General features: G+C 49.6%; 2 protein-coding genes across 4 annotated transcripts in view; both read left to right on the forward strand.

Moving 5' to 3' along the window:
• The window catches only part of GPR173 (G protein-coupled receptor 173), a 31,915-nt gene extending 21,467 nt beyond the window's left edge, over positions 1 to 10,448 (forward strand). Inside the window, exons 1-2 of one of the 3 annotated variants that reach the window (XM_019019786.4) lie at positions 1,073 to 1,459; positions 6,356 to 10,448. In XM_019019786.4, coding sequence (XP_018875331.1) covers positions 6,453 to 7,574 — 1,122 coding nt within the window. In that variant the 5' untranslated portion in view covers positions 1,073 to 1,459; positions 6,356 to 6,452 and the 3' untranslated portion in view covers positions 7,575 to 10,448. Of the gene's footprint in view, positions 1 to 1,072; positions 1,460 to 2,379; positions 3,802 to 6,355 lie in introns of those variants that run through there. The other 2 variants (XR_010132580.1, XM_019019785.4) reach the window with 2 other exon arrangements.
• A 1,360-nt stretch (positions 10,449 to 11,808) lies between these two features.
• TSPYL2 (TSPY like 2) lies at positions 11,809 to 18,422 on the forward strand. The gene is made up of 7 exons (XM_004064203.5): positions 11,809 to 13,188; positions 14,429 to 14,506; positions 14,642 to 14,753; positions 14,841 to 14,986; positions 15,114 to 15,208; positions 15,519 to 16,195; positions 17,665 to 18,422. The coding sequence occupies exons 1-7, from the start codon at positions 12,382 to 12,384 to the stop codon at positions 17,826 to 17,828; spliced, it is 2,079 nt and encodes a 692-aa protein (XP_004064251.3). The 5' UTR covers positions 11,809 to 12,381; the 3' UTR covers positions 17,829 to 18,422.
• The last annotated feature ends 5,523 nt before the right edge of the window (positions 18,423 to 23,945 follow it).

A 23,945-nucleotide genomic window follows, 5' to 3' on the forward strand; every position in this document is an offset into this window, starting at 1 on the left:
CAGTTTTTTACTTGCCTGCTTTTCTCTGGGTGCATATATATCTATAGGTCTCTGAGGGGGATTCTATGTACTATACCTGTGTGTGTATGTGTGTGTGTATACACACACATGGTAGGGTTCAAGTGCGTGTCAGCCTGCTGGCATATGTAAGTAACTTTGAATCTGAGTGTTAATATCGTGACAGTGTTTATCTATGTGACAATATTAATATACAACTTTGTGTATATCTGTGTTGTGTCTGAATATGTGGGAGGATTTGAATCATCAGCTATATTGGGTCAATGAGTATATATATGTCTGTGTGAATGAAAGCATATGTGGGTAAGTTTGTTTGTGTGTACCTATCTGTCAGTGTTTGAGATCTCGTTCATCCATGTGTGTGTTAGGGGAGTTACAAAGGTGGTTTTGTGGACCATTGCATGTGTGTGAGTGTGTATCTGAGTGTGTCTGTGTATGTGAACAATTCTCAGCCCTCTCATATCCAGTGCCCTCTTCTACATAACAGATATTTTGTAACACCCCTTTACTGTCTGGAAATGAAGTTCTTAGGTAATATAATCTCTCTGCATATGTAATTTTTTTTTGAGATGGAGTTTCACTCTTGTTACCCAGGCTGGAGTGCAATGGCACTATCTCGGCTCACTGCAACCTCCACCTCCTGGGTTCAAGTGATTCTCCTGCCTCAGCCTCCCGAGTAGCTGGGATTACAGGTTCGTGCCACCACGCCCAGCTAATTTTGTATTTTTAGTAGAGACAGAGTTTCACCATGTTGGCCAGGCTGGTCTCGAACCCCTGACCTCAGGCGATCCACCCGCCTCAGTCTCCCAAAGTGCTGGGATTACTGGTGTGAGCCACCACGCCTGGCCCTCTGCACATGTAATTTAAAAAGAAAATCCGTATTTTATAAAATATCCATTTTGTATTAACTATAATACAAATAAGAAATAAAAGAAAAATGATTTATAAGAAAACGATTTGTATTTCAATATGTAAATGCTTGGGCATGACACTCCCCAGGAGATTCAAGGAAGTAATTAGAGGCTCCCAATGTCTTTTTTTTTTTTTTTTTTTTTTTTTAGATGGAGTTTCGCTCTTGTTGTCCAGGCTGGAGTGCAATGGCGCAATCTCAGCTCACCACAACCTCCACCTCCCGGGTTCAAGTGATTCTCCTGCCTCAGCCTCCCCAGTAGCTGGGATTACAGGCATGCGCCACCACGCCCTGTTAATTTTGTATTTTTTTATTTTTAGTGGAGACGGGGTTTCTCCATGTTGGTCAGGCTGGTCTCGAACTCCCTGCCTCAGGTGATCCGCCCACCTCCGCTTCCGAAAGTGCTGGGATTACAGGCGTGAGCCACCGTGCCCGGCCCCCAATGTCTTATACTGGGTAACTATGGATTTAGGAGAAGGGGAAACATCAGAGGCAGGACGTGCAGGAAAATGACAGGCACAGGCCTTGGAGGTGAGATTTTCTAAAATAGTCAACAACTCTAAGGAAAGCTCATCCCAAACCAAAGTGCAGCCTCCTCTTTACTTACATGACAGCCACGTTCCTGGATAATTCAGGGTATGTTAAAATCAAGAGAAAAAAATGGTGTTTATCTGTGAAATAGATTCTAAGTTCACTTACTTAAAAGTCCAAAGTCCTAGAGGATGCGGGACATGTTGGCTGCGTGGGACTGTCCCCCATATTACTGGATGGCCAACATCCTCCCCGACTCCTAAATGTCAGAAGGACACCCTACACCCCAGCACTGTGGCCATCAAAAATGCTCCTACACAAATTTCCAAAATGTCCCCTAGAGGGCAGTAACGCCTTTGTTGAGGACGAAGCGCTGGCGCTCGGAGAGGGTACACTGTGTACCTGTGTGAACGCGGCAGAGTACAAGATGTACCTCTGCCTCCGTGTGCGTGTGTGCGTATGTGTGTGAGTGCGTGTGCGTATGTGTGAGTGTGTGTGTGTGTGTTGCATGCGTGCGCACGCGTTCCTCATGCAAGAGCGGGTTGCTGTCTGAGGGTGTCCACAGCAGTAGACCGTTTATGGGGGGATGGGGTGTGCACGTGTCTGGGCTCGAGCAGGTGTGCGTGTGTTCTGTGTTTGCACGCGTCTTGAGCCTCAGCTGGGCCCGGGCTGCGGCTGCCAGTCTGCGGAGGAAAACCCTCTCCTCACTTGTTTGTAAAATGTCCCGAGCTTTCCCAGGGTTTTGTTTGTTTGCTGCTATTGTTTGGGGGGGACGTGGGGGGTTTTGTTTTATCTTTAGCTTTTGTTTTCACTGAGACTCAGGGCTACGCATTATCCACCTTCTCGGTCTTAGCGTGGCTCTCCGTGTCTGCCTCTCTACCTCCATCTTTATTTCTGTCTCTCTCTCTATCTCTCTCCAGCTCCCCTCTCTTATCTCTGCCCCACCCCACCCCGTCTCTATTTTTCTTTCTTTCCTGGCGTTAGCCCTCTCCCTCTCCCTGCTCTCCTTTTCTCTCTCTTGCTCTCTCTCTCTCTCTCTGTTTCTCTCCCTTCTCTGTCTGGCATGCTGGTTTCTGTGTGTGCCTCTGTCTCTTTTTTTTCACTCTGATTTTTACCCTTCTTCCCCTTTCTGTCTCTCTCTTCCTCTCTGTATGTAAGGATCTCTCCCCTTTCTCTGTTTCTCTCTCTGTCTCTTTCTCCCTCCTGTGTCTCCGTCTGTCTCTGTCACACACACCTCTCTCTCCTTCTCTCTCTCTGTGTCTCTCTGGCCTCTCTCTTACATTCAGTCTCTGTCTGTCTCTATCCCTTTCCCTCTGCCTCCCCTCAAGGTAAAGGAGAGAGAGAGAGAAAGAGAGTATGTGTGTGTGTGTTTACATTCACCCAGCTGCGGGCTGTTCCACAGTCTGAGGGGGCTGTCAGGCCTTGAAGGGCTGAAAGGGAGCCCACCAACCCCATTTCTGCTCAGCCCCTGCCCTAGCACTTTCTAAGTACTAGTTTGGCCTCCTGTCATGGGCTCTGAGATTTCAGGGTGCCATTAAAAAGCCTGGCTCGGGCGCAGTGGCTCATACCTGTAATCCCAACAATTTGGGAGGCCAAGGTGGGCGAATCATTTGAGGTTACAAGTTGGAGACCAGCCTGGCCAACATGACAAAACCCTGTCTCTACTAAAAATACAAAAATTAGCCGGGTGTGGTGGTGCGTGTGCTTGTAATTCCGGCTACTCGGGAGGCTGAGGCATGAGAATCACTTGAATCCGGGAGGCGGAGGTTGCAGTGAGCTGAGATTGTGCCACTGCACTCCAGCCTGGGCAACAGAGGGAGACTCTGTCTAAAAAAAAAAAAAGAAAGGCCGGGCACCAGGTGGCTGTGGCAGGCCAGGCTGGACTGAGCTGGAAAACCATGCAGAGGGGAGACTTTTCCTGGGAGGGAAGGAGTAGGAAGACATCCACTCAAGTTCCACCCCCTAATCCCAGCCCAGCCCCAACAATCATCCTGAGTTTCCCCAGTTTCTGCCCAATTGCCTCACTGCCTTCCCTCTGGGACCTGTGCTGTTACCTGGTCACATCCCCACACTCCCGGAGCTCTCCTCTTTCCTGCAGCTTTGCTGCGCTGCTCTCACCGCCAGATGTACCCCCCTAGGCTGCTGTTGTAGCTAATCCTGCCTGGATGTCTCCAGGGCACCCTCTCTGACCCACAGCCCCAGCCCATTTAATCCCTCAATCAATTCATTTCATATATTGTCACTGAGAGCCTACCATGATGTGCTATGTAGTGTTCTTTCAGAGGAGAGTCAGTGAGTCTTTAACTCCTGCCTTTGTGGAGCTTTCATTCTGACAGGACAAGGCAGGCAATAAACTAAAATTTAAAAGTAAATTATATATATAAAATTATATATATAAAAAAATTTTGTATATATATAAAAAAGTTTATATATATAATTTTATATATATAAAAATTTATATATATAATTATATATATTTATATATAATTATATATTTATTTCTATATATACGAATATTTATTTATATTTACATATATAAATATATATAAATTATATATTTATATGTATAAATTATATATTTATATATATAAATTATATATTTATATATAAATTATATATTTATATATAAATTATATATTCATATATAAATTATATATTCATATATAAATTATATATTTATATATAAATTATATATTTATATATAAATTATATATTTATATAAATATAATTAAATTATATATTTATATATAAATATAATTAAATTATATATTTATATATAAATATAATTAAATTATATATTTATATATAAATATAATTAAATTATATATTTATATATAAATATAATTATATATAATATATAAATATAATTAAATTATATATTTATATATAATATAATTATATATAATATATATTATATATATCATATATTATATATAAATATATATTATATATATTTATATATAATATATGATATATATAATATATATTATATATATTTATATATAATATATGATATATATAATTATAAATATTTATATATAATATATGATATATATAATTATATATTTTATATATAATATATATAATTATATATATAATATATAATTATATATATTATATATAATATATATAATATATATAAATTATATATAAATTATATATATATATAATTATATATAAAAAAATATATAGCATGTTAGAAGAGAGAAATTCTAGGAGGCAAAATAGGGAGAGTGGCATGGAGGGGGCATTATCTGTCACCTGGATTGCTGCAGGGGCCTCTGAGTAGTCTCCCTACTTTTAATACACCCCACATGACTCCTGCTCTTCACAACGGCAAGCGGGATTCTGTTCCATCCTAGATCATACCACATCTGGCCTCTGCTCAGAATCCTCCCGTGACTCCCATCTCATTCAGAGGAAAAAGTTCTCGCCACGGCCTCCCTGATCTGACCTCACCACCTTTCTGACCTCACCTGCCACCACATTCCCCTGACTCACTGTGTTCCACCCACAGTGGCTTCCTTGCTCTTCCTCAAATATGCCATGTAGAGTCCCACCTCAGGGCCTTTGCTCTGGCTGTTCCCCCTGCCTGGACTTCTCTTCCCCGAGATATCCGCATGACTCACTCTCTCACCTCCCTTAGGTCTTTGCTCAGATGACACTTCCTCCGTGAAGCCTCCCCTGTCCACCTCATCTAAAACTGCAGCATCTTCCCCACCCCTAGCACTTCCTATCTTCCTTCCCTCCTTTATGTTTATTCTTAGGAACTTGTCATCATCTGACATACTATACTTCACCCGTGTCTCTTCTTTGTTATCTAGAATGTCGGTTCCACAAGGGCCGGGATCTTTATCTGTGTAGTTCACAGCTGTATCCCCAATACCTAGAACAGTGCCTGGCACACAGATGCTTGATAAATATTTTTTCAGTGTATGAATGAATATGCACAAGCATACCTACATGTCTATATTCACACATACTTGCCTCCTCACCTAAAATAAAAACCAAAGTCCTCATCGTGGCCCACAACCCTACACAATCTGGCCCCAAGGCATCTCTGCGACTTCACCTTCCACCACTGTCTCCCTTGCTCTCACCGTTCCTGCCTCACTCGTCTTCCTGCTGTTCCTCAAGCACACTAAACACATTCCTCATCATGAATAAAGAAATCTATTAAGTGAGTGGTACCAGCATTTTAAGAACACATGAAAGAGAATAAAAATGAATGGGGTATATTGCATACAGGTTCAGTACTGTTTTGTGAAACTTTTGGTTGAGCTGTGTGTGTGCGTGCATGTATGTGTAGCGGGTTGTGATGTAAAATGTATTTTTTTACTGTGGGTGGCAGTAAAAAAAAGTCTGAACACAACCTTAGAGCTTTGCAAAGGGGGAGAATAGCTGCACCAACATCCCTGCCCCACAGATCCACCAGTGGAGGAAACAGGTAACCAAAGACATCCAAAGAAATGCAGCATCCTCACCTGACAAGGAGCGGGTAGGAGCAGGAGTGGCCCAGGGGCAGGGCCTGGCACCAGCCAGGGCATAATTGGGGAGGGCTCGTAGACACACTAACCCTACCCTTTCTGTTTCTTCCTCATCTTTCCTTTCCATCTGTTTCTCATGGTCTCCTGTCTGTCTGTCTCTCTCTCCCCTCTTTCTCTCTCCTCGCTCTTTCTCATCCCCTCCATTTCTGTGTCAATCTCAATCCATTTATATCGGTGGCCACTTTTCTATCTCTTTGTTCTATCTCTCTCTCTCTTTCCCACTTTGTCTCTGCACGCCTGTTGTGTTTTTCTGCCTGTCTCTCTCTTGCCCTCATCTCTCTGTCTCTCTCTTGCCCTCATCTCTCTGTCTCTCTGTGTCTGTGTCTCCCCCGCTCATTCCCATTTGCAGGTGCAATGTAGCAGGACAACTCATGGAGCCCCCCTGGGCCCATCGAGTACCGGACTGGCTGACCCCCTAGGGTTGGCAGTAGCCCCTGACCCTCAGTATGGCCAACACCACCGGAGAGCCTGAGGAGGTGAGCGGCGCTCTGTCCCCACCGTCCGCATCGGCTTATGTGAAGCTGGTACTGCTGGGACTGATTATGTGCGTGAGCCTGGCGGGTAACGCCATCTTGTCCCTGCTGGTGCTCAAGGAGCGTGCCCTGCACAAGGCTCCTTACTACTTCCTGCTGGACCTGTGCCTGGCCGATGGCATACGCTCTGCCGTCTGCTTCCCCTTTGTGCTGGCTTCTGTGCGCCACGGCTCTTCATGGACCTTCAGTGCACTCAGCTGCAAGATTGTGGCCTTTATGGCCGTGCTCTTTTGCTTCCATGCGGCCTTCATGCTGTTCTGCATCAGCGTCACCCGCTACATGGCCATCGCCCACCACCGCTTCTACGCCAAGCGCATGACACTCTGGACATGCGCGGCTGTCATCTGCATGGCCTGGACCCTGTCTGTGGCCATGGCCTTCCCACCTGTCTTTGACGTGGGCACCTACAAGTTTATTCGGGAGGAGGACCAGTGCATCTTTGAGCATCGCTACTTCAAGGCCAATGACACGCTGGGCTTCATGCTTATGTTGGCTGTGCTCATGGCAGCTACCCATGCTGTCTACGGCAAGCTGCTCCTCTTCGAGTATCGTCACCGCAAGATGAAGCCAGTGCAGATGGTGCCAGCCATCAGCCAGAACTGGACATTCCATGGTCCCGGGGCCACCGGCCAGGCTGCTGCCAACTGGATCGCCGGCTTTGGCCGTGGGCCCATGCCACCAACCCTGCTGGGTATCCGGCAGAATGGGCATGCAGCCAGCCGGCGGCTACTGGGCATGGACGAGGTCAAGGGTGAAAAGCAGCTGGGCCGCATGTTCTACGCGATCACACTGCTCTTTCTGCTCCTCTGGTCACCCTACATCGTGGCCTGCTACTGGCGAGTGTTTGTGAAAGCCTGTGCTGTGCCCCACCGCTACCTGGCCACTGCTGTTTGGATGAGCTTCGCCCAGGCTGCCGTCAACCCGATTGTCTGCTTCCTGCTCAACAAGGACCTCAAGAAGTGCCTGAGGACTCACGCCCCCTGCTGGGGCACAGGAGGTGCCCCGGCTCCCAGAGAACCCTACTGTGTCATGTGAAGCAGGCTGGTAGGCAGACAGGCAGAGAGAAGGTCATGGCCTCCGTGATGGGGCCAACAGCAAGGGAGGGGTAGGGGCCCATACAGGAGTCCTCCTTTTCTGAGCTCCAGCCCCAGCCCCTCGAACCACCTGTAATCTAGGCACCTTTGCCAACACCTCCCAAGGATGGAGGACTGGGCGAGGGACTGGGAAAGAGGCATATTTAGTTTTGTGGGGCCTGCCTCCGCTGCCTCCTTCTCCACTTCTACAATCTCATTCTCTCTCTCTCTCTCTCTCTCTCTCTCTCTCTCAGAAGTGACAATTCAGAAAAAGAAAAGAACACTGAGAATGCAGGTTTTTCTACTAACAGCTGAGGAGACAGGCTTTCTTACTTTAATGTCTCTCCTTCTGACACTGTCCAGAAGGGGGAAATTTGTCCTGTAAAATAGACTTCCAGAGCTCTTTTGCCCCCTCTGCTCCCATGCACCCTCCCCTTCCAAGTCCTTTAGCAAGGCCTGGATGTTTAGGGAGAAAGTGGTCCAAGGCTGCTGACAAGAGGGACCAAAGGGGGTGCTGGGTTCCCAGGGAGCAGGGATGTTTAATTACTATGTCATGTGCAATGTTGTTTTAGGCCAACCCTTGCCCCAAGCCCAGTCTCTTCTCCCTCCCCACCATGTCCAGACCTCCCAAATGGTTCTTGTGCATCTGTTGGAGAAGTCAAGGGAGTAGGGAGAAGGGTCCCAAGGATGGGCCCAGGTTAGGTGAAGAGTAGGATGTGAGCTGAACTCCTCGAACTGAAGAGACCCACACTTGGTCACATTCTCTCATGCTGCCTTCAGGATCCCCAGCCCCCAACTCTTCTTCCTGAGGATGGAAATCCACTCCAGCCCCACTAGGACTGATGTGGGTGCCATACAGGCAGGAGCAGCCCACCAGGAAAGTGTAGGGAGGGAGCTGAACTCCCCAGAGTAGCTGGACCACAGAGACTTGGGTCAGAGCTGACTTCAACCCCAGAATTCTCTCTCGGGTTCACCCTACTCTTCTGAAGATGAAAATTTGTTTGGGGCCTTGGTAACCGATAGCGGCACAAACTCCAAGGCACTGTGGACTTGAGTCCATTCCTATCTGACCTCTTTTTGTCCCCCTCAAGCCTCAGGGGCCTCAAGCCCCTCCTTAGTAGCCCTTGGCTGACTGGGCCCTGAGCCCCAAACATCCTTCTTTCCCAACAACCCTCCTTCCCCATCCTTCCCCCACCCTTACCTACACCCAAAGTGGAGCACACTGCAGTCAGATTCTCCAGGAGGGAGATCCAAGCCTCCTCCCGGGGGTGGAGTCCACTCTGGGCTTACTTTGAGGCCTGTTCTGTGGATTGGTGAGCCAAGCTGGCACTCCTTGCCCTGGTCTTACCCAGGCTCTCTGTCCCCCTCACTTCCTATGGGGCCGGAATCTGTATTTATCCATCCCCCTTTCCCTTCTTTATAGAAGTCCCTGTCCTAAACTCCCTCCCTAGCCCAAGAGAGCCCCAGAACTGGGGAAGCCTGACCCATACAGAATGGGGAGGGCACTCTAGGCAGGAGAGACATTAATGAGCCTGGCTGCAGAGTGGCCCTGGAAAGGCAGGCCAGAGTGGCTGAGAGGCTGGGAGTAGGGGAGCCTGTTCTCTCAGCGATAGTGATGGGGGTGCCTTTCCGAAGGGGTGGGGTGGGAAGACCAAGGGGGTGGGGGGTAGATAGGGTACATTCAGGAGGGTTTTCCTCCATTTCTTTTTTCTAACTGCCTGGATTCACCATTGGATTTTGTAAATGGAAAAACTGAAATGAACAATGCTACATTGGATGTTTTCTCTTTCTGACTGTGTGTGTGTGTGTGTGTGTGTGTGTGTGTGTGCGCGCGTGCATGTGCCCTGTCTGACCACATGTGGAGAGACATGACTGAGTGATAGTGTGTGTCTGTGTGACTTCGTGTGGGGAGGCACTCCTGAGGAAAACTTGCCCGGTGCACACACGTAAGCAAATGCCTGTATATGGGGACAGATACAGCACGTGCATGCATACACACACACACACACACACCACAGTTGAGAGGAGACAAACTAGAGTATGTGCCCGTGGTAGGAAGTCGAGTGATCAAGAGATGGATCTTGGAAACTACATAGGTAGGTAGCAAGAGGGTAGACACCCATCTCACAAGATGGGCCTCCCTTGGCCCAGGCCCTGAGCATGGGAGGGCTGGGGCCGCCAGGGTACTTGAAAACCTCATCTCCTCACAAAGCCTGTAGCCCCATCTCAACCCCGTCTCAGTCTCCTTCCCAAACTCAAACAAGGTGTTCCTAAAATTGGACCACCATGGAGAATGGGGACTGGGAATTGAGGACCAAATGTGAGGGAAACTGATGGGGTTAGGAAATGCCCCCCACAAAGTAATGGCTTCTGGAGGGGCTGCTCAGTCTGGGATGGGAGCCCTTCCTAGGGGCCACTGTATGCACCTGGGACTTTGGTCAGCTTTGACCAAATTTAGAGGGAGGGATGTCATGGGGAAAAAAAACCCAAGCCCAGGAGTCTACCCAGCCAGCCTGCTCCCTAGACAGTTAATTTACTATCTAGTTATTCTCTCAGGTGCACAGAATTGAGTTGACCATACTCCTCAGTTCTTGGCACACTATATCATCATTGGTCCATGTGAGGCCCTTTTATTTTTTTTCTTCAGTTTTGTCCCCTTCATCACCCATTCCTGATCCCATCCTCCCCGCCCCCTACATAGGCACCCACTCTCGTGTATTTAACGTACGTCCTTCCAATCCACCGTTCATGTGTTTATTTACATATATGTGTATCTGTGAAAAATGTATGGTATTGCTGTGTGTTTTAATTTACATAAACAGTATTGTACTATAAATCTTGTTGTTTCTTTTTTCACTCAACATTCTGTCTTTGAGAGATCCAGCCATGTTGCCGTATATAGATCTAATTCATTCTAGTGGTCCATCTAAAACATATATCACATTTTTCTTATCCACTCCCCTGATGATGGATCCCTAGGTCTCCTCTCTGCTCCGCGACAAGGCTGCAATGGGCAGTTACCTACACCTCTCTTTAGGGATGCCTAATTTAGGGGAGAGAAAACTGAAGCTCAGAGAGGGGCAGTGATTTGGTTAAGGTTACAAAATGAGGGGCACACCCATGATGTGAATCCCAGCACCAAAGCCAGCCCTCCACCACCATGCCTCACAAAAGACCATCCATCTCTGGTTTAAAAAGAAAAATCTTAAAATACAGCATACACTGGGGAAAGGGAGAGGAAAGGATGGAAAGGGGGAGAAATGAAGAGACAGAAAGTGCTAGAAAATTCTAGCAGATGAGCTGAATCACAATCATTTTTATGACGCAGAGGAAGTTACTTTTTTGTGTGTGTGATTATTATTTGTAGAGCCATTTTGCGGAGATGGAAAACGCCACGTCAAAACCTGGCCCCCAAACCAAACACCCTGGGTGCCTAAATTGCAGGCGCAGGCGGTAGGGCAGCCCGAGCCCCCGAGGAGCTACAGCAGAGTTCACCCAGGGGGCAAACGTGGGGGGTGGGGGAAGGGGCAGAAGTGGAAGGTAGGAAAAGAGGCAGAAGGGGGGGGGGGTTGTGTGAGGGAAGGGGCAGAAGTTGGGGGATAGGGGAAGGGCAGAAGCAGAAGCGGAGGGTGGGAGGGTGAGGTAAGGGGCAGAAGTGGGGTTGGGGGGGTGAGGGAAGGGGCAGAAGTGGAGGATGGGAGGGTGAGGGAAGGGGCAGAAGTGGGGATGGGGGAAGGGGCAGAAGTGGGGGTGAGGGAAGAGGCAGTTGGGGGATGGGGGTCAGAAGTAGGGAATGCGGGAAGGGCCAGAAGGGGGGGTGCGGGAAGGGGCAGAAGGGGGGGTGAGGGAAGGGGCAGAAGCGGGGGAGGAAGGGGCAGAAGCGGGGGGTGAAGGGGCAGAAGCGGGGGTGGGGTGGGGGAAGGGGCCGAAGCGGGGGATGGGGGAAGGGGCAGAAATGGGGGGTGGAGGAAGGGGCAGAAGCGGGGATGGAAAAAGGGGCAGCAGTGGGGGATGGGAGAAGGGGCAGAAGCGGGGGTGGGAGAAGGGGCAGGAGCGGGGATGGGGGAAGGGGCAGGAGCGGGGATGGGGGAAGGGGCAGGAGCCGGGATGGGGGAAGGGGCAGAAGCGGGGGTGGGGGAAGGAGCTGAAGGAAATGGGGGAAGGGGCAGATTTTAAAAGTGCGTAGTTGCTGAGGGGAGGGGGGCGGGGGGAACGATAACGAGGCTCTTCCAATTTCATGTGAGCACATCCTGCTCAGCGCCTGCGTTTGTTTTTCGTCTCGTTTTTTGGTCTTCAGAACCACTGGTACTTTTCCCATTGGATAAAACGCTGAGAGGGTGAGGGAGAGGGGCTTCTTCCCCAGCTTTCCTCGCAGCCAATCGCCCTGCAGTTTCCCTCCCGTCGCTGAGGGAGTCAGCCCGTTGATTGGCGGGCCCGAGGGGAGCCAATCGGAAACTGATGATGTGTGGTGTTGGCAAGCGGATTGCGTGAGAGCGGGCAGGGGTCGCGGGAGCGCGATCGCCGCCGCGGCGGCCGGCAGCCAATGGCCAGGCCGAGCGGACCCCTGCGTCAGGAGTGGGCGGGGCCTCGGCGATTGGCGCGGAGGGAGTAGAGCGGGCGCTGTGGGAGGGAACGCCAGAGCGAGGTGGTGAGGAGAGCTGGTTGCGTGAGTCTCCTCAGCTCTGCTTCCCGGTGCGACTAGCGGCAGCGACGCGGCTAAAAGCGAAGGGGCGAGTGCGAGTCCCCTGAGCTGTACGAACGCGGTCGCCATGGACCGCCCAGATGAGGGGCCTCCAGCCAAGACCCGCCGCCTGAGCAGCTCCGAGTCTCCACAGCGCGACCCGCCCCCGCCGCCGCCGCCGCCGCCGCTCCTCCGACTGCCGCTGCCTCCACCCCAGCAGCGCCCGAGGCTCCAGGAGGAAACGGAGGCGGCACAGGTGCTGGCCGATATGAGGGGGGTGGGACTGGGCCCCGCGCTGCCCCCGCCGCCTCCCTATGTCATTCTTGAGGAGGGGGGGATCCGCGCATACTTCACGCTCGGTGCTGAGTGTCCCGGCTGGGATTCTACCATCGAGTCGGGGTTTGGGGAGGCGCCCCCGCCCACGGAGAGCCTGGAAGCACTGCCCACTCCTGAGGCCTCGGGGGGGAGCCTGGAAATCGATTTTCAGGTTGTACAGTCGAGCAGTTTTGGTGGAGAGGGGGCCCTAGAAACCTGTAGCGCAGTGGGGTGGGCGCCCCAGAGGTTAGTTGACCCGAAGAGCAAGGAAGAGGCGATCATCATAGTGGAGGATGAGGATGAGGATGAGCGGGAGAGTATGAGGAGCAGCAGGAGGCGGCGGCGGCGGCGGAGGAGGAGGCAGAGGAAGGTGAAGAGGGAAAGCAGAGAGAGAAATGCCGAAAGGATGGAGAGCATCCTGCAGGCACTGGAGGATATTCAGCTGGATCTGGAGGCAGTGAACATCAAGGCAGGCAAAGCCTTCCTGCGTCTCAAGCGCAAGTTCATCCAGATGCGAAGACCCTTCCTGGAGCGCAGAGACCTCATCATCCAGCATATCCCAGGCTTCTGGGTCAAAGCAGTATCCTTCTAATCGATACTCCGTAGGTCAGAAGCCCGTGACAGGAAAGGGGAAGGTGGGGGAGGGACAGAAAAGGTAAAGCGGGTGGAGGAGAGCCAGAGGTGGGCATGAGCCCCCTATCGGAAGACGGACTAGACTGGGTGGAAGAGGGATGGAAGAAGGAGGGCAAAACAGCAGAGAAGCTGGACTGGAGATGATGAAGGGTGGTGGGGGGGGGGGCGGACATAAAAACTGGACCACAGATGGGAAAGGGGGAAGAGGAGGAACATAGCATTAAAAAAAGGATCACAGATGATAAAAAGGGGGAGGGTAGTAAAGGGGCACACAGCAAAAAAATTGGACCAGAGATGGTGAAAGGAGGAGGGGAGGGGCACGTAGAAGATGAACTGACTCAGAGACCTTGAAGAGGGAGGGGAATGGCACACAGCAGAGAAACTGCCCAGAAAGGGTGCTTGAGCCATACAAGGCTCTGTAAACCTAGATTTTTGCTTAAGATACTAGGAGACCCCAATCCTGGCTGGAGTGGCTTGCATTGGAGGGAGGGGGGCTGGAGCCCCTGAAAGATCAAGATAGGGAGTGTCTAGGTATAGAGAAAAAGGAGTTAAATGAAGGAAAGGGGAGAGTAGACACATATACATACATGTAACATGTTAGGAACATGAGTCTAACATCCTAATAGAATTATGTGGATACAGACCCTTAGCCCTCATACGAAACAGCACATGGTAAGAGGCCCTTAGCACCCAGGCGTACAATATCATTTAGACATAGGACCTCAGCTCCTAGACACAGTATTATGTGACCACAGGTCTTCAGCATGTAGACACATGGCATAACTTGACCACAAGCCATCAGAGCCATTCACACATCATGTGGACATGGACCTTCAACACCCATACATACAATAACGTGACCACAGGCCCTCAGCAATCAGTTACAGCATCACTTGGACATGGCCCTTCAGCCCCCAGACGTGCATTTTGTGAACACAAGCTTTCAGCACCCAGTGACATATACCACATGCACATGGATTGTCGGCACCCTGCAGGGCCACCTAACATAGAGGTTTATCATGGGAATAAGTATGGGTTATGTCCCATGACTCACTTGCTTTATACACACCACATAAACACAGAAGGAATCCTCATGCTCCAGCCTTTCTTACTGTGCCCTTCCTGGCCTTCCCTCCCTCCCTTTCACGGAATAGTCAATCCTTGACCTAAACTGCTCCACTCATCAGTTCCTCAACCACCCCAGAATTTCAATTTTGATCAACCGACGTGATGAAGACATTTTCCGCTACTTGACCAATCTGCAGGTCAGGCCAGAGAGACATTTTTTAGTAGGATCGGGCACGAATCTGGTTCTTGGAGGTGATGGGAGGTGGGTGGGAAGGGCCGTGGTGTGTGTGGGGGGGGGGGACAGATTCCACCATCACCCCCACCTGGAGCAGGTACAGGATCTCAGACATATCTCCATGGGCTACAAAATGAAGCTGTACTTCCAGACTAACCCCTACTTCACAAACATGGTGATTGTCAAGGAGTTCCAGCGCAACCGCTCAGGTAAGTGGCAGTACCAGAGTAAATCCATGTTCCCCCCCTCAATCTGTCCTTGTTTTGTCCCATCTCCATAGCCTTCTCTTTCCCTAGGCCGGCTGGTGTCTCACTCAACCCCAATCCGCTGGCACCGGGGCCAGGAACCCCAGGCCCGTCGTCACGGGAACCAGGATGCGAGCCACAGCTTCTTCAGCTGGTTCTCAAACCATAGCCTCCCAGAGGCTGACAGGATTGCTGAGGTGGGGCCCTTCCTGGCATCACCAGAGAAGGCCTTGCTAGGCTTGTTCCTGGGTGCGTGGGGAATTAAGAGGAGGATCTGGAGCTTGTACTAATGGCTGTCTTATTCCTTCTCCCCTTTTTCAACAGATTATCAAGAATGATCTGTGGGTTAACCCTCTACGCTACTACCTGAGAGAAAGGGGCTCCAGGATAAAGAGAAAGAAGCAAGAAATGAAGAAACGGTAATGGGAGTTTGGTGGCTGAGAGGTGGTTTGTTGGGGATGGGGAAAAGACTAGTGTAACACAGGATTTATGGAGCCAAAAAGGGACCTTTGAGATAATCCCAGTGGAATATGTTTTACAAGTGGGAAATCATGCCCAGAAATGGCTTGAGGTTACACAGTCAAGGGGCAGAAGCGGGACTTTACCCACCCTAGCCCCATCCCTGGGATCCCTTATAGCCTACTGCTTCCCCAGTTACTTCCCACCTTTGAGTGCTATGGGTACACCTCCTCCCACCAACCCTATAGTCAGCCACAGCCTTCCCTACAGTAAAACCAGGGGCAGATGTGAGGTGGTGATCATGGAAGACGCCCCGGACTATTATGCAGTGGAAGACATTTTCAGCGAGATCTCAGACATTGATGAGACAATTCATGACATCAAGATCTCTGACTTCATGGAGACCACCGACTACTTCGAGACCACTGACAACGAGATAACTGACATCAATGAGAACATCTGCGACAGCGAGAATCCTGACCACAATGAGGTCCCCAACAACGAGACCACTGATAACAACGAGAGTGCTGATGACCACGAAACCACTGACAACAACGAGAGTGCAGATGACAACAACGAGAATCCTGAAGACAATAACAAGAACACTGATGACAACGAAGAGAACCCTAACAACAACGAGAACACTTACGGCAACAACTTCTTCAAAGGTGGCTTCTGGGGCAGCCATGGCAACAACCAGGACAGCAGCGACAGTGACAATGAAGCAGATGAGGCCAGTGATGAAGATAATGATGGCAACGAAGGTGACAATGAGGGCAGTGATGATGATGGCAATGAAGGTGACAATGAAGGCAGCGATGATGACGACAGAGACATTGAGTACTATGAGAAAGTTATTGAAGACTTTGACAAGGATCAGGCTGACTACGAGGACGTGATAGAGATCATCTCAGACGAACCAGTGGAAGAAGAGGGCATTGAGGAAGGTGAGCTAATCCCCCCCCCACCCTTGTCTTCCCTCTTTTCTTTTCTCAGAGCAAGCCTGGCCAAGGACAGGGTATCAAGGCATGAACACAATCTGCTTTTATGGAGGAAAGAAAAAGCATTCTGAGCAACTTTTTAAACAAAGGAAGTCCAGTGAACATTTAACTTAAAAATGTAACAAAACCCCAAAAAATCATTTTAGTTCTAGGTGATGGGTAGATGGTTGTAACAGCAAAAGATGAAGAGTACACAGAGATAGGAGACAGTGGGTGGAAAACTAAAAAGGACACTTCACATCGAGGTGGGGGAGTGGCAAAACACAGTGCATTTCAGCACAGTCTGTACCCGGCCTTGGCCTTTGGCGCATTCCCAGGCTTGTGTTGGGAGCAGAGCATGAAGTGAACAGTGTGCTCTCTGAGCCCAGAAAAGGGTGCAGCCAGTTCTACCTCAAGAATCGGGGTGGGGGGGAGGTGGTGGGGGAGAGCTAGAGGAAAAAGGTGACATTTGAATTGGAGGCTGCATTCACACTGAGGAGCATTATGGAGCATTCTCCGTGGAGTGGATCATCTGAACAAGGACCTGGAAGGGTGAAAATGCATCGTAGGTTGGGCAGGGTTTCCAAAATTATGTCCTGAGGATCACTCACCAGATCTGAAAGCTGCTTCCCACAAAAGGTTTCAGTGGTCGTATATGCTGGAGAAGTACTGCATATAGTAATACCCTCTTGTAGAGTCACGTTAGCACCTTAAAGGCTCTGAGAATAACACCAGAATTATAAAGGTGCTGAGAAGTACTCAGATGGGAGGTGGAAGGGGCAGGAAAATCAACTACTCTTCGGGTTTTTTTGGCTATGGGGTCCCTGGCAAACTTCCATTGAGGGCAAGGCCAGGGCACTAAGGGAAGAGGAATGAATGTGGAGCCTCAATCTAGACATGTTCAGGTAGGAGAGGGAAACAGGGATTCTCAGTCCTCTTCCCCTCCCACCTGATGGCATCTCTTCTCTCAGAGAAGGGGAGGCAGAGCTATCTGCCCAGCCCTGAGGGTGGGAGTGGGGGTGGGGAATTGGGTTGCAGAACACAGACCAGGGCCTCTTTGGATCAGACTGGGGGAAAGGAGCGAGGAAGCTGCCTGGAGATGAATAGGTTTATTCAGCTGAGGTCAGAGTCAGGAAGAGACACACATTGAGGAGTATAAGGGGGAGAAAAAGCTACTATCAGAGATGTATCAGTTTTGACAGAGGCGGGGAGCCCACACTGCTTTCCTGCCTCCCTCCATCTCCCTCTCATTCTGTGGGCTTGCTTGAGTACACCCACACACACTCTTGGCTGTTTGTTCCAAGCAGAGGCGCTGACAAGTTGTCCCAGGCCCCTAAAAGCCCTGGCTATGGTCTCTGTTCCCTTTTAGAGTGACACCTATCTGCTCATCTAACTGCCTTCCTCCATTTCCCCTTCCTTGCTTCTCCCGTATGCAGGCATCGAGCAAGATGAGGACATCTATGAGGAAGGAAACTATGAGGAGGAAGGAAGTGAAGATGTCTGGGAAGAAGGGGAAGATTCGGACGACTCTGACCTGGAGGATGTGCTTCAGGTCCCAAACGGTTGGGCCAATCCGGGGAAGAGGGGGAAAACCGGATAAGGGTCTTCCCGTTTTGGGGATCACCTCTCTGTATCCCCCACTCCCTATCCCATTTGCCCTCCTCCTCAGCTAGGGCCACGCGGCCCCACATTGCACTTCTGGGGGGTGACCGACTTCGTACACGGGTTTAAAGTTTATTTTTATGGTTTAGTCATTGCAGAGTTCTTATTTTGGGGGGAGGGAAAGGGGGCTAGTCCCCTTCTTTTGGCCCTCCGCCCCCGCAGGCTTCTGTGTGCTGCTAACTGTATTTATTGTGATGCCTTGGTCAGGGCTCCTCTACCCACTTCTCCCAGTCAGTTGTGGCCCCAGCCCCTCTCCCTGTGCTGTGTGGAGTGGACACCCTGACCCCCGAAGCGGGGAGGGCGGCTGTGTCACAGCCGCGCGGTGCCCATGGAGGCGCTGCTGCCACCCTCCTCTCCCAAGTTCTTTCTCCATCCCTCTCCTCTTCCCGCCGCGCCGCTAGCCCGCCTCGGTGTCTATGCAAGGCAGCTTCGCCATTGCGGTATTCTTTGCGGTATTCTTGTTCCCCTCCCCCAGAAGGCTCGCCTCTCCCCGTGGACCCTGTTAATCCCAATAAAATTCTGAGCAAGTTCAGAGTGCCGCTTCGAGTCTTTTGTTTAGCCTGGTGTCCCGGCCCCAGCGGTCAGTTTCCGCCAGGCCCACACGTAGCCGCCTGGCCTACGCAGTATCCTGCAACATGCTAGTTGCGGGGGTTTGGCGGGTGGGGGGCGAGCTCCGCCAGGCCGCAGAGGCGTTGCGTCAGACCAATGCGGATCATCCTGGCCAATGGCAGGGCGAGGCTGAGGAAGCCCCTCCTTCTGGCGCCCGCAGCGGACCCAGCCAGGTAGCGAAGGGCTTCCCACGCCTTCCCCTCTGGCGCATGCGTGTAGAGACATCCTGCGCCCTAGAACATCCATTTATCAGTGATTCATCTTTTAATTTATAGTGCGTCAAACCTTTCCTCGGGCCTAGAGTGAGCGGGGCGTGGGGAGCCAAAGGAATTCATTTTCCTCATTCGCATTTAGTAAAAATAAAACAAAAAAACGACTTCGGTCCGGATATCACAACCCAATTATGCAGGAGCGCTCTCTTGCCTTTGGGAAGGGGTGCAGAGTCCCTAGAGCTGGGCTTGGGGGAGAAGGCAGAAAAGACAGCTCAAGCAGAGAAGTATCCGTAGAGATAAAGGAAAAACAAAGGGGAATTAATTATGTAACTGTGCGAAGGGGTGGAAACGTAGGGAGTTGGACATCTGAAAAACGGGCTTTATCCGGGAGACCTTGGAAAGGCTGAGTTATATTAAATTTAGATACATAAATTTTATCTCGGTGGGCGCCAGAAATATTTCCCAGATTTGTTCTGGATCACAATAACTTTTATTCAGACATCCGAGTCGGTCTTTTATAACATATCTCCCGAACTTTCCATCCAACGCCTTTATTTTGCTGGAAGGCTTCAGATATGGTTAGATTTGCGTTTTAGAGAATGCCCTCTGCTGGCTGCCAGGAGAACTGACTGGAAGGAAAGACAGCAGTAAGGAAATAGACACTAGACCTCAGGTGGGATTGGCAAGATGGGGGCGGATATGAGAGGTTTTTAAAATAAACTTAATTTCAGAACAGTTTTAAATTTACAGAATTATTGTGAAGATAACAGAGAAGTCCCGTATGTCCCACAGCCGGTTTTCCTTATTAACAGTTTACATTTGTGTGATACATTCGTCACAATTAATGAACCAATATCAGTACATTATTATTAACTAAGGTCCATACTTTATTCCAGTTTCCTTAGTTTTAACTTAATGTCCTTTTTCTGTTCCAGGATTCCATCCAGAATAGCACACTACATTTAGTCATCTTGTGTCCTTAAGCTCCTCTTGGCTATGACACTCTCTCAGGCTTTCCTTGTTTTTGATGACCTGGAGTCATTTGAGGAGTACTGGTCAGATATTTTATAGAATGTCCCTTAATCAGGATTTGTCTGATGTTTTCTCTCATGATTAAACTGAGGATATGAGTTTGGGGAAGGAAGACCACAGAAGACAAATGTCATTCTCACTAGATCATATCAAGGGCATGTACTATCAATGTGCTTTATCACTGTTGATGTTAACTTTGATCACCTGGCTGAGGTAGTGTCCGTCAGGTTTCTCCACTGTAAAGCTACTCCTCTTTCTCTTTTTCCATGCTGTACTCTTTGGAAGGAAGCCAAGTAAGCGCAGCCCGTGCTTAGGGAATGAGGAGTTATGCTCCATTTCCTTGAGAGGGAAGTATGTACATAAATTAATTGGAATTCTCCTGCAAAAGCAATTTGTCTATTCTGTGAGAGCTTTTAAGATGTTGGACTCCACAGGCTTCAGATATGGAAGGAGAGGGATTCAGAGGAGTCAAGATGACTGCCAGGTTGGTGTGAGACCTTTGGCAAGGCCCCTTCCCTCTCTGGGCCTCCTCTGTGAGATGGTTGGAGTACCAGATCCTTGATATGTCTCTCCAATGATTCTGATAAATGTTTTGGGGGGGACAGGATGGAGGCTTTGATGTGCTGTCAGAGGTGGGCAGGGAGGACTGAGGCCCAGAAAGGGGAATGTCTTGCCCAAAGTAACACAATACCTCGAGGCCAGAGCTGAGAGTGCAGGATCCTAGAGAAAAGAGACATCTACATGCAATATCTGGAGCCAACCCCAATGAGTATGCGGTGAAGAGGAGGGGAGGGGATAACAGCAGGGGCAAAGGCAATGGAGTAGGCCGGAATAGGCCAGAAAGAGGTCAGCCTGCCAAAGGATCCCAGCCAATCAGAGCCAGAGTAGCCAGTCTGGTTACTCTTGCCTCAGTCTGCCCTACCTCACAACATGACTCTCCTTGTCCTCTCTAGAGGGCCTCAGTTTTCCTATCTATAAACTGAGGCTTATCGTGCAGGGGGATCAGTCCAGGAGAAGCAACCTGCCTAAGGTCTCAAGACAGAGTCTAGCCTTGAAGCAGGTCTCTGAAGTCTGGCCTTCACTGTGCTCTTCCCTGATTCCTCTCTGTCCCCCCAATCAAATCCCCAGCCCCTCATCCTGGCATTTGAGACTCTTCTTCACCCACCCTGTTAGAGAGGGCCTCTGGTCTTCATCTTCAGTGATGCTCTTAAGAGTCAATCATAGTATTCTAATATAGTTGGCCAGGGTGCTCATGTCCTCGGCTGAGCCATGTGAGGACAGGATGTTCTTTGCCCAGAGTAACATCTTGTTCCCTGTGCCCTCACTTTTCAGTCTGGACCTCCGAAAGGGAGGGCTGTTCTAGGTCTTTAAGGTCACATCTAACTCCAAGACACTGTCTTCGCTGAAGGCCAGAGAAGACAGGCCCCATTGGCTGAGACCTTAAACAGAAACCAGGAGGATGAAGAGTCATGGGCCCAATGTGCCCTAGGGCCTGTTCCCATGTTGAAACTACTTGTCTTCATATGCTTCCTAGCTTGCCCTCGCTCCTTTGCAGCAGAGGGCCCTGCTCCTGCGTGGGAGGTTCCTGGGATTTCCTGGGACCAGACCTTTAAAGTGCCACCTACTTCTGTGAGTAGAATCGGATCGGCAGGGACAAAACTAGATTCAAGAATGTCCCTCCTTCTTAGGTGACCCAAAGGGCTGGCACTGGCTCCCCCAGTTGGGGGTGTGCAGGATGGTTGGGAAGGAATCCTATTATTCATTCAGTAAACACTTATGAGTACCTACTCTGTGCCTGAAGTACTGAACTGGGTGATAGGGATACAGCAGGGAAACAAGATAGAGCAAGTCTTTTTTTTTTTTCTTTGTTGCCCAGCCTGGAGTGCAGTGGCACAATCTCCGCTCACTGCAAGCTCCGCCTGCCGGGTTCACGCCATTCTCCTGCCTCAGCCTCCCGAGTAGCTGGGACTACAGGCGCCTGCCACCACGCCCGGCTAATTTTTTGTATTTTTAGTAGAGACGGGGTTTCACCATGTTAGCCAGGATGGTCTCGATCTCCTGACCTCGTGATCAGCCCGCCTCGGCCTCCCAAAGTCCTGGGATTACAGGCGTGAGCCACCGCACCCAGCCAATAGAGCAAGTCTTTTTCCTCCTGGAGCCTAGAGTTCAAGACAAATATTCTTAATATTTTTTGTGCCATGGACCCCTTTGGTGATCTAGTGAAGCCTAATGGGACCTTTCTTTTTCTTTTTTTTTTTTTTTTTTTTTAGATGGAGTCTCACTCTTGTCGCTCAGGCTGGAGTGCAATGGTGCGATCTCAGCTCACTGCAACCTCCACCTCCTGGGTTCAAGCAATTCTCCTGCCTCAGCCTCCCGAGTAGCTGGGATTACAGGCGCCCGCCACCACGCCCGGCTAATTTTTGTATTTTTAGTAGAGACAGGGTTTCACCATGTTGGCCAGGCTGGTCGGGAACTCCTGACCTCAGGTGATTCACCCGCCTCCGACCTCCCAAAGTTCTGGGATTACAAGCATGAGCCACCATGCCCCACCAGACCTTTTCTCAGAAAAAAAAATTGTTTAAATTCATAAAATAAAATATCTAGAATTACAAAAGAAATTGATTACATTGAAATATAGTTATTAAAATATGGAAAAAGCAAATATGTGCTATAGTATAATCATATATGTACTCCCCATTAATCCATTAAATCATAAGATTTAATGGAGGGTCTAATGACTATCATGATTTTAAAATAATGATTGAAATTATATGATTTTCAAGAGATCTGCAACATCTATAATGTGATATGAAAATCTCTGATTTCTATTAGTGACAATCAGTACTGCTACTACTGCTGCTACTATGCCTAGTTACATACTTTATTGAAAAATGCTACATTTCAGTTAGAGGAGAGGGAAAATAAAGATGTAATTTTGTTTTATTTTTTTGAGACGGAGTTTCAATCTTGTTGCCCAGGCTGGAGTGCAATGGTACGATCTCGGCTCACGGCAACCTTCGCCTCCCAGGTTCAAGCGATTCTCCTGCCTCAGCCTCCCTAGTAGCTGGGATTACAGGCATGTGCCACCACGCCCGGCTAATTTTGTATTTTTAGTAGAGACGGGGTTTCTCCATGTTGGTCAGGCTGGTCTCGAACTCCGACCTCAGGTGATCCGCCCGCCTCAGCCTCCCAAAGTGCTGGGATTACAGGCATGAGTCACTGCGCCCGGCCATAAAGGTGTAAATTTGTTCCCATCCAAATTCATGGACCTCTCCAAACCCTGTCCCCAGCCTCGATTAGAGGTCTGCAGAATACAAATTAAGAACCCTTGCAAATAGGAGGGTCCTTCCCATCTCTCCTTCCTTCTTAAACAGTTTTCCTTTGGAAACCTGGGTTTTATTCTGGGTCTTACTGCGCCGACTGCCGGCGGTGTACGGTAAGAAGCCGCAAAGACGGGGCGGTGGTGGGGGAGTGGTAGCGGGAAGAGGCCAGGCCGGAGCGCGCGAGGGGTGGGGCCTGGCTGTGTGACTTCAAGCCAGTCAGTTTGCCTCTCTGGGCCATAAGTTCTGTCCGCCTGAATACTGGGAAAGAATTGGGAGGAGAGAACTTAATTATTTATGCCCCAGGCAACTGATCTATATTTGCCCTCTCATTTAATCCTCACACATTGTGAGGAAAATTTTAAAACATCTTTCCATTTTCAGATGGTTAAACGGAGGCTCCTAGCGAGGTTGTCACTTGACCAATGTCTCAGCAGGTATCAGGGACTGGTGACACGCCACATCCCCATAACCACCTCATCCTCCATGCATGGAATAAGGAACTCTGCTCACTTTGAGCGAGAGAAACCTGGCTTAGGAATCTCTGCAGGTGGGTGTGGAACTGTGAGAAACTGGGGGCAGAATCGCGTCTCTTAGCAGAGCGGTGGCAGTGCAAGGCGGCTTATGGAGAGTAAAACGTCAAAGAAGCCAGGCATCTCGATTGTGCAGTGACTCGGCGCCTGGCGTGGCTTCCGGCTTCGCGCCTGCGTATTCCCAAGTAGCCCCCTGAAGACCTGTCGAATAGACAGGCAAAGGGCCATGACAAGCACTCCTTTCCTGGCCAATCCTATTAAAGGGTGGGCTTGGCTCTTTAACCAATCAAAGTCCCCCGAAGGGGCGGAGTTTTCCTCGTTTTGGCTCTAAGCCTCGGGGGGTAAAAAT

The sequence above is a fragment of the Gorilla gorilla genome, chromosome X, assembly GCF_029281585.2.
Source record: "Gorilla gorilla gorilla isolate KB3781 chromosome X, NHGRI_mGorGor1-v2.1_pri, whole genome shotgun sequence".
NCBI lineage: Eukaryota > Metazoa > Chordata > Mammalia > Primates > Hominidae > Gorilla > Gorilla gorilla.

What these genes read in the sequence shown, in the direction of transcription:
- TSPYL2 (XM_004064203.5), top strand. Translation starts at nt 12,382, where the DNA reads ATGGACCGCCCAGATGAGGGGCCTCCAGCCAAGACCCGCCGCCTGAGC. An exon ending in CAGGCTTCTGGGTCAAAGCA is followed by an intron (nt 13,189 to 14,428) that starts GTATCCTTCTAA and finishes TCCACTCATCAG; the next exon opens with TTCCTCAACCACCCCAGAAT. An exon ending in AGAAGAGGGCATTGAGGAAG is followed by an intron (nt 16,196 to 17,664) that starts GTGAGCTAATCC and finishes TCCCGTATGCAG; the next exon opens with GCATCGAGCAAGATGAGGAC.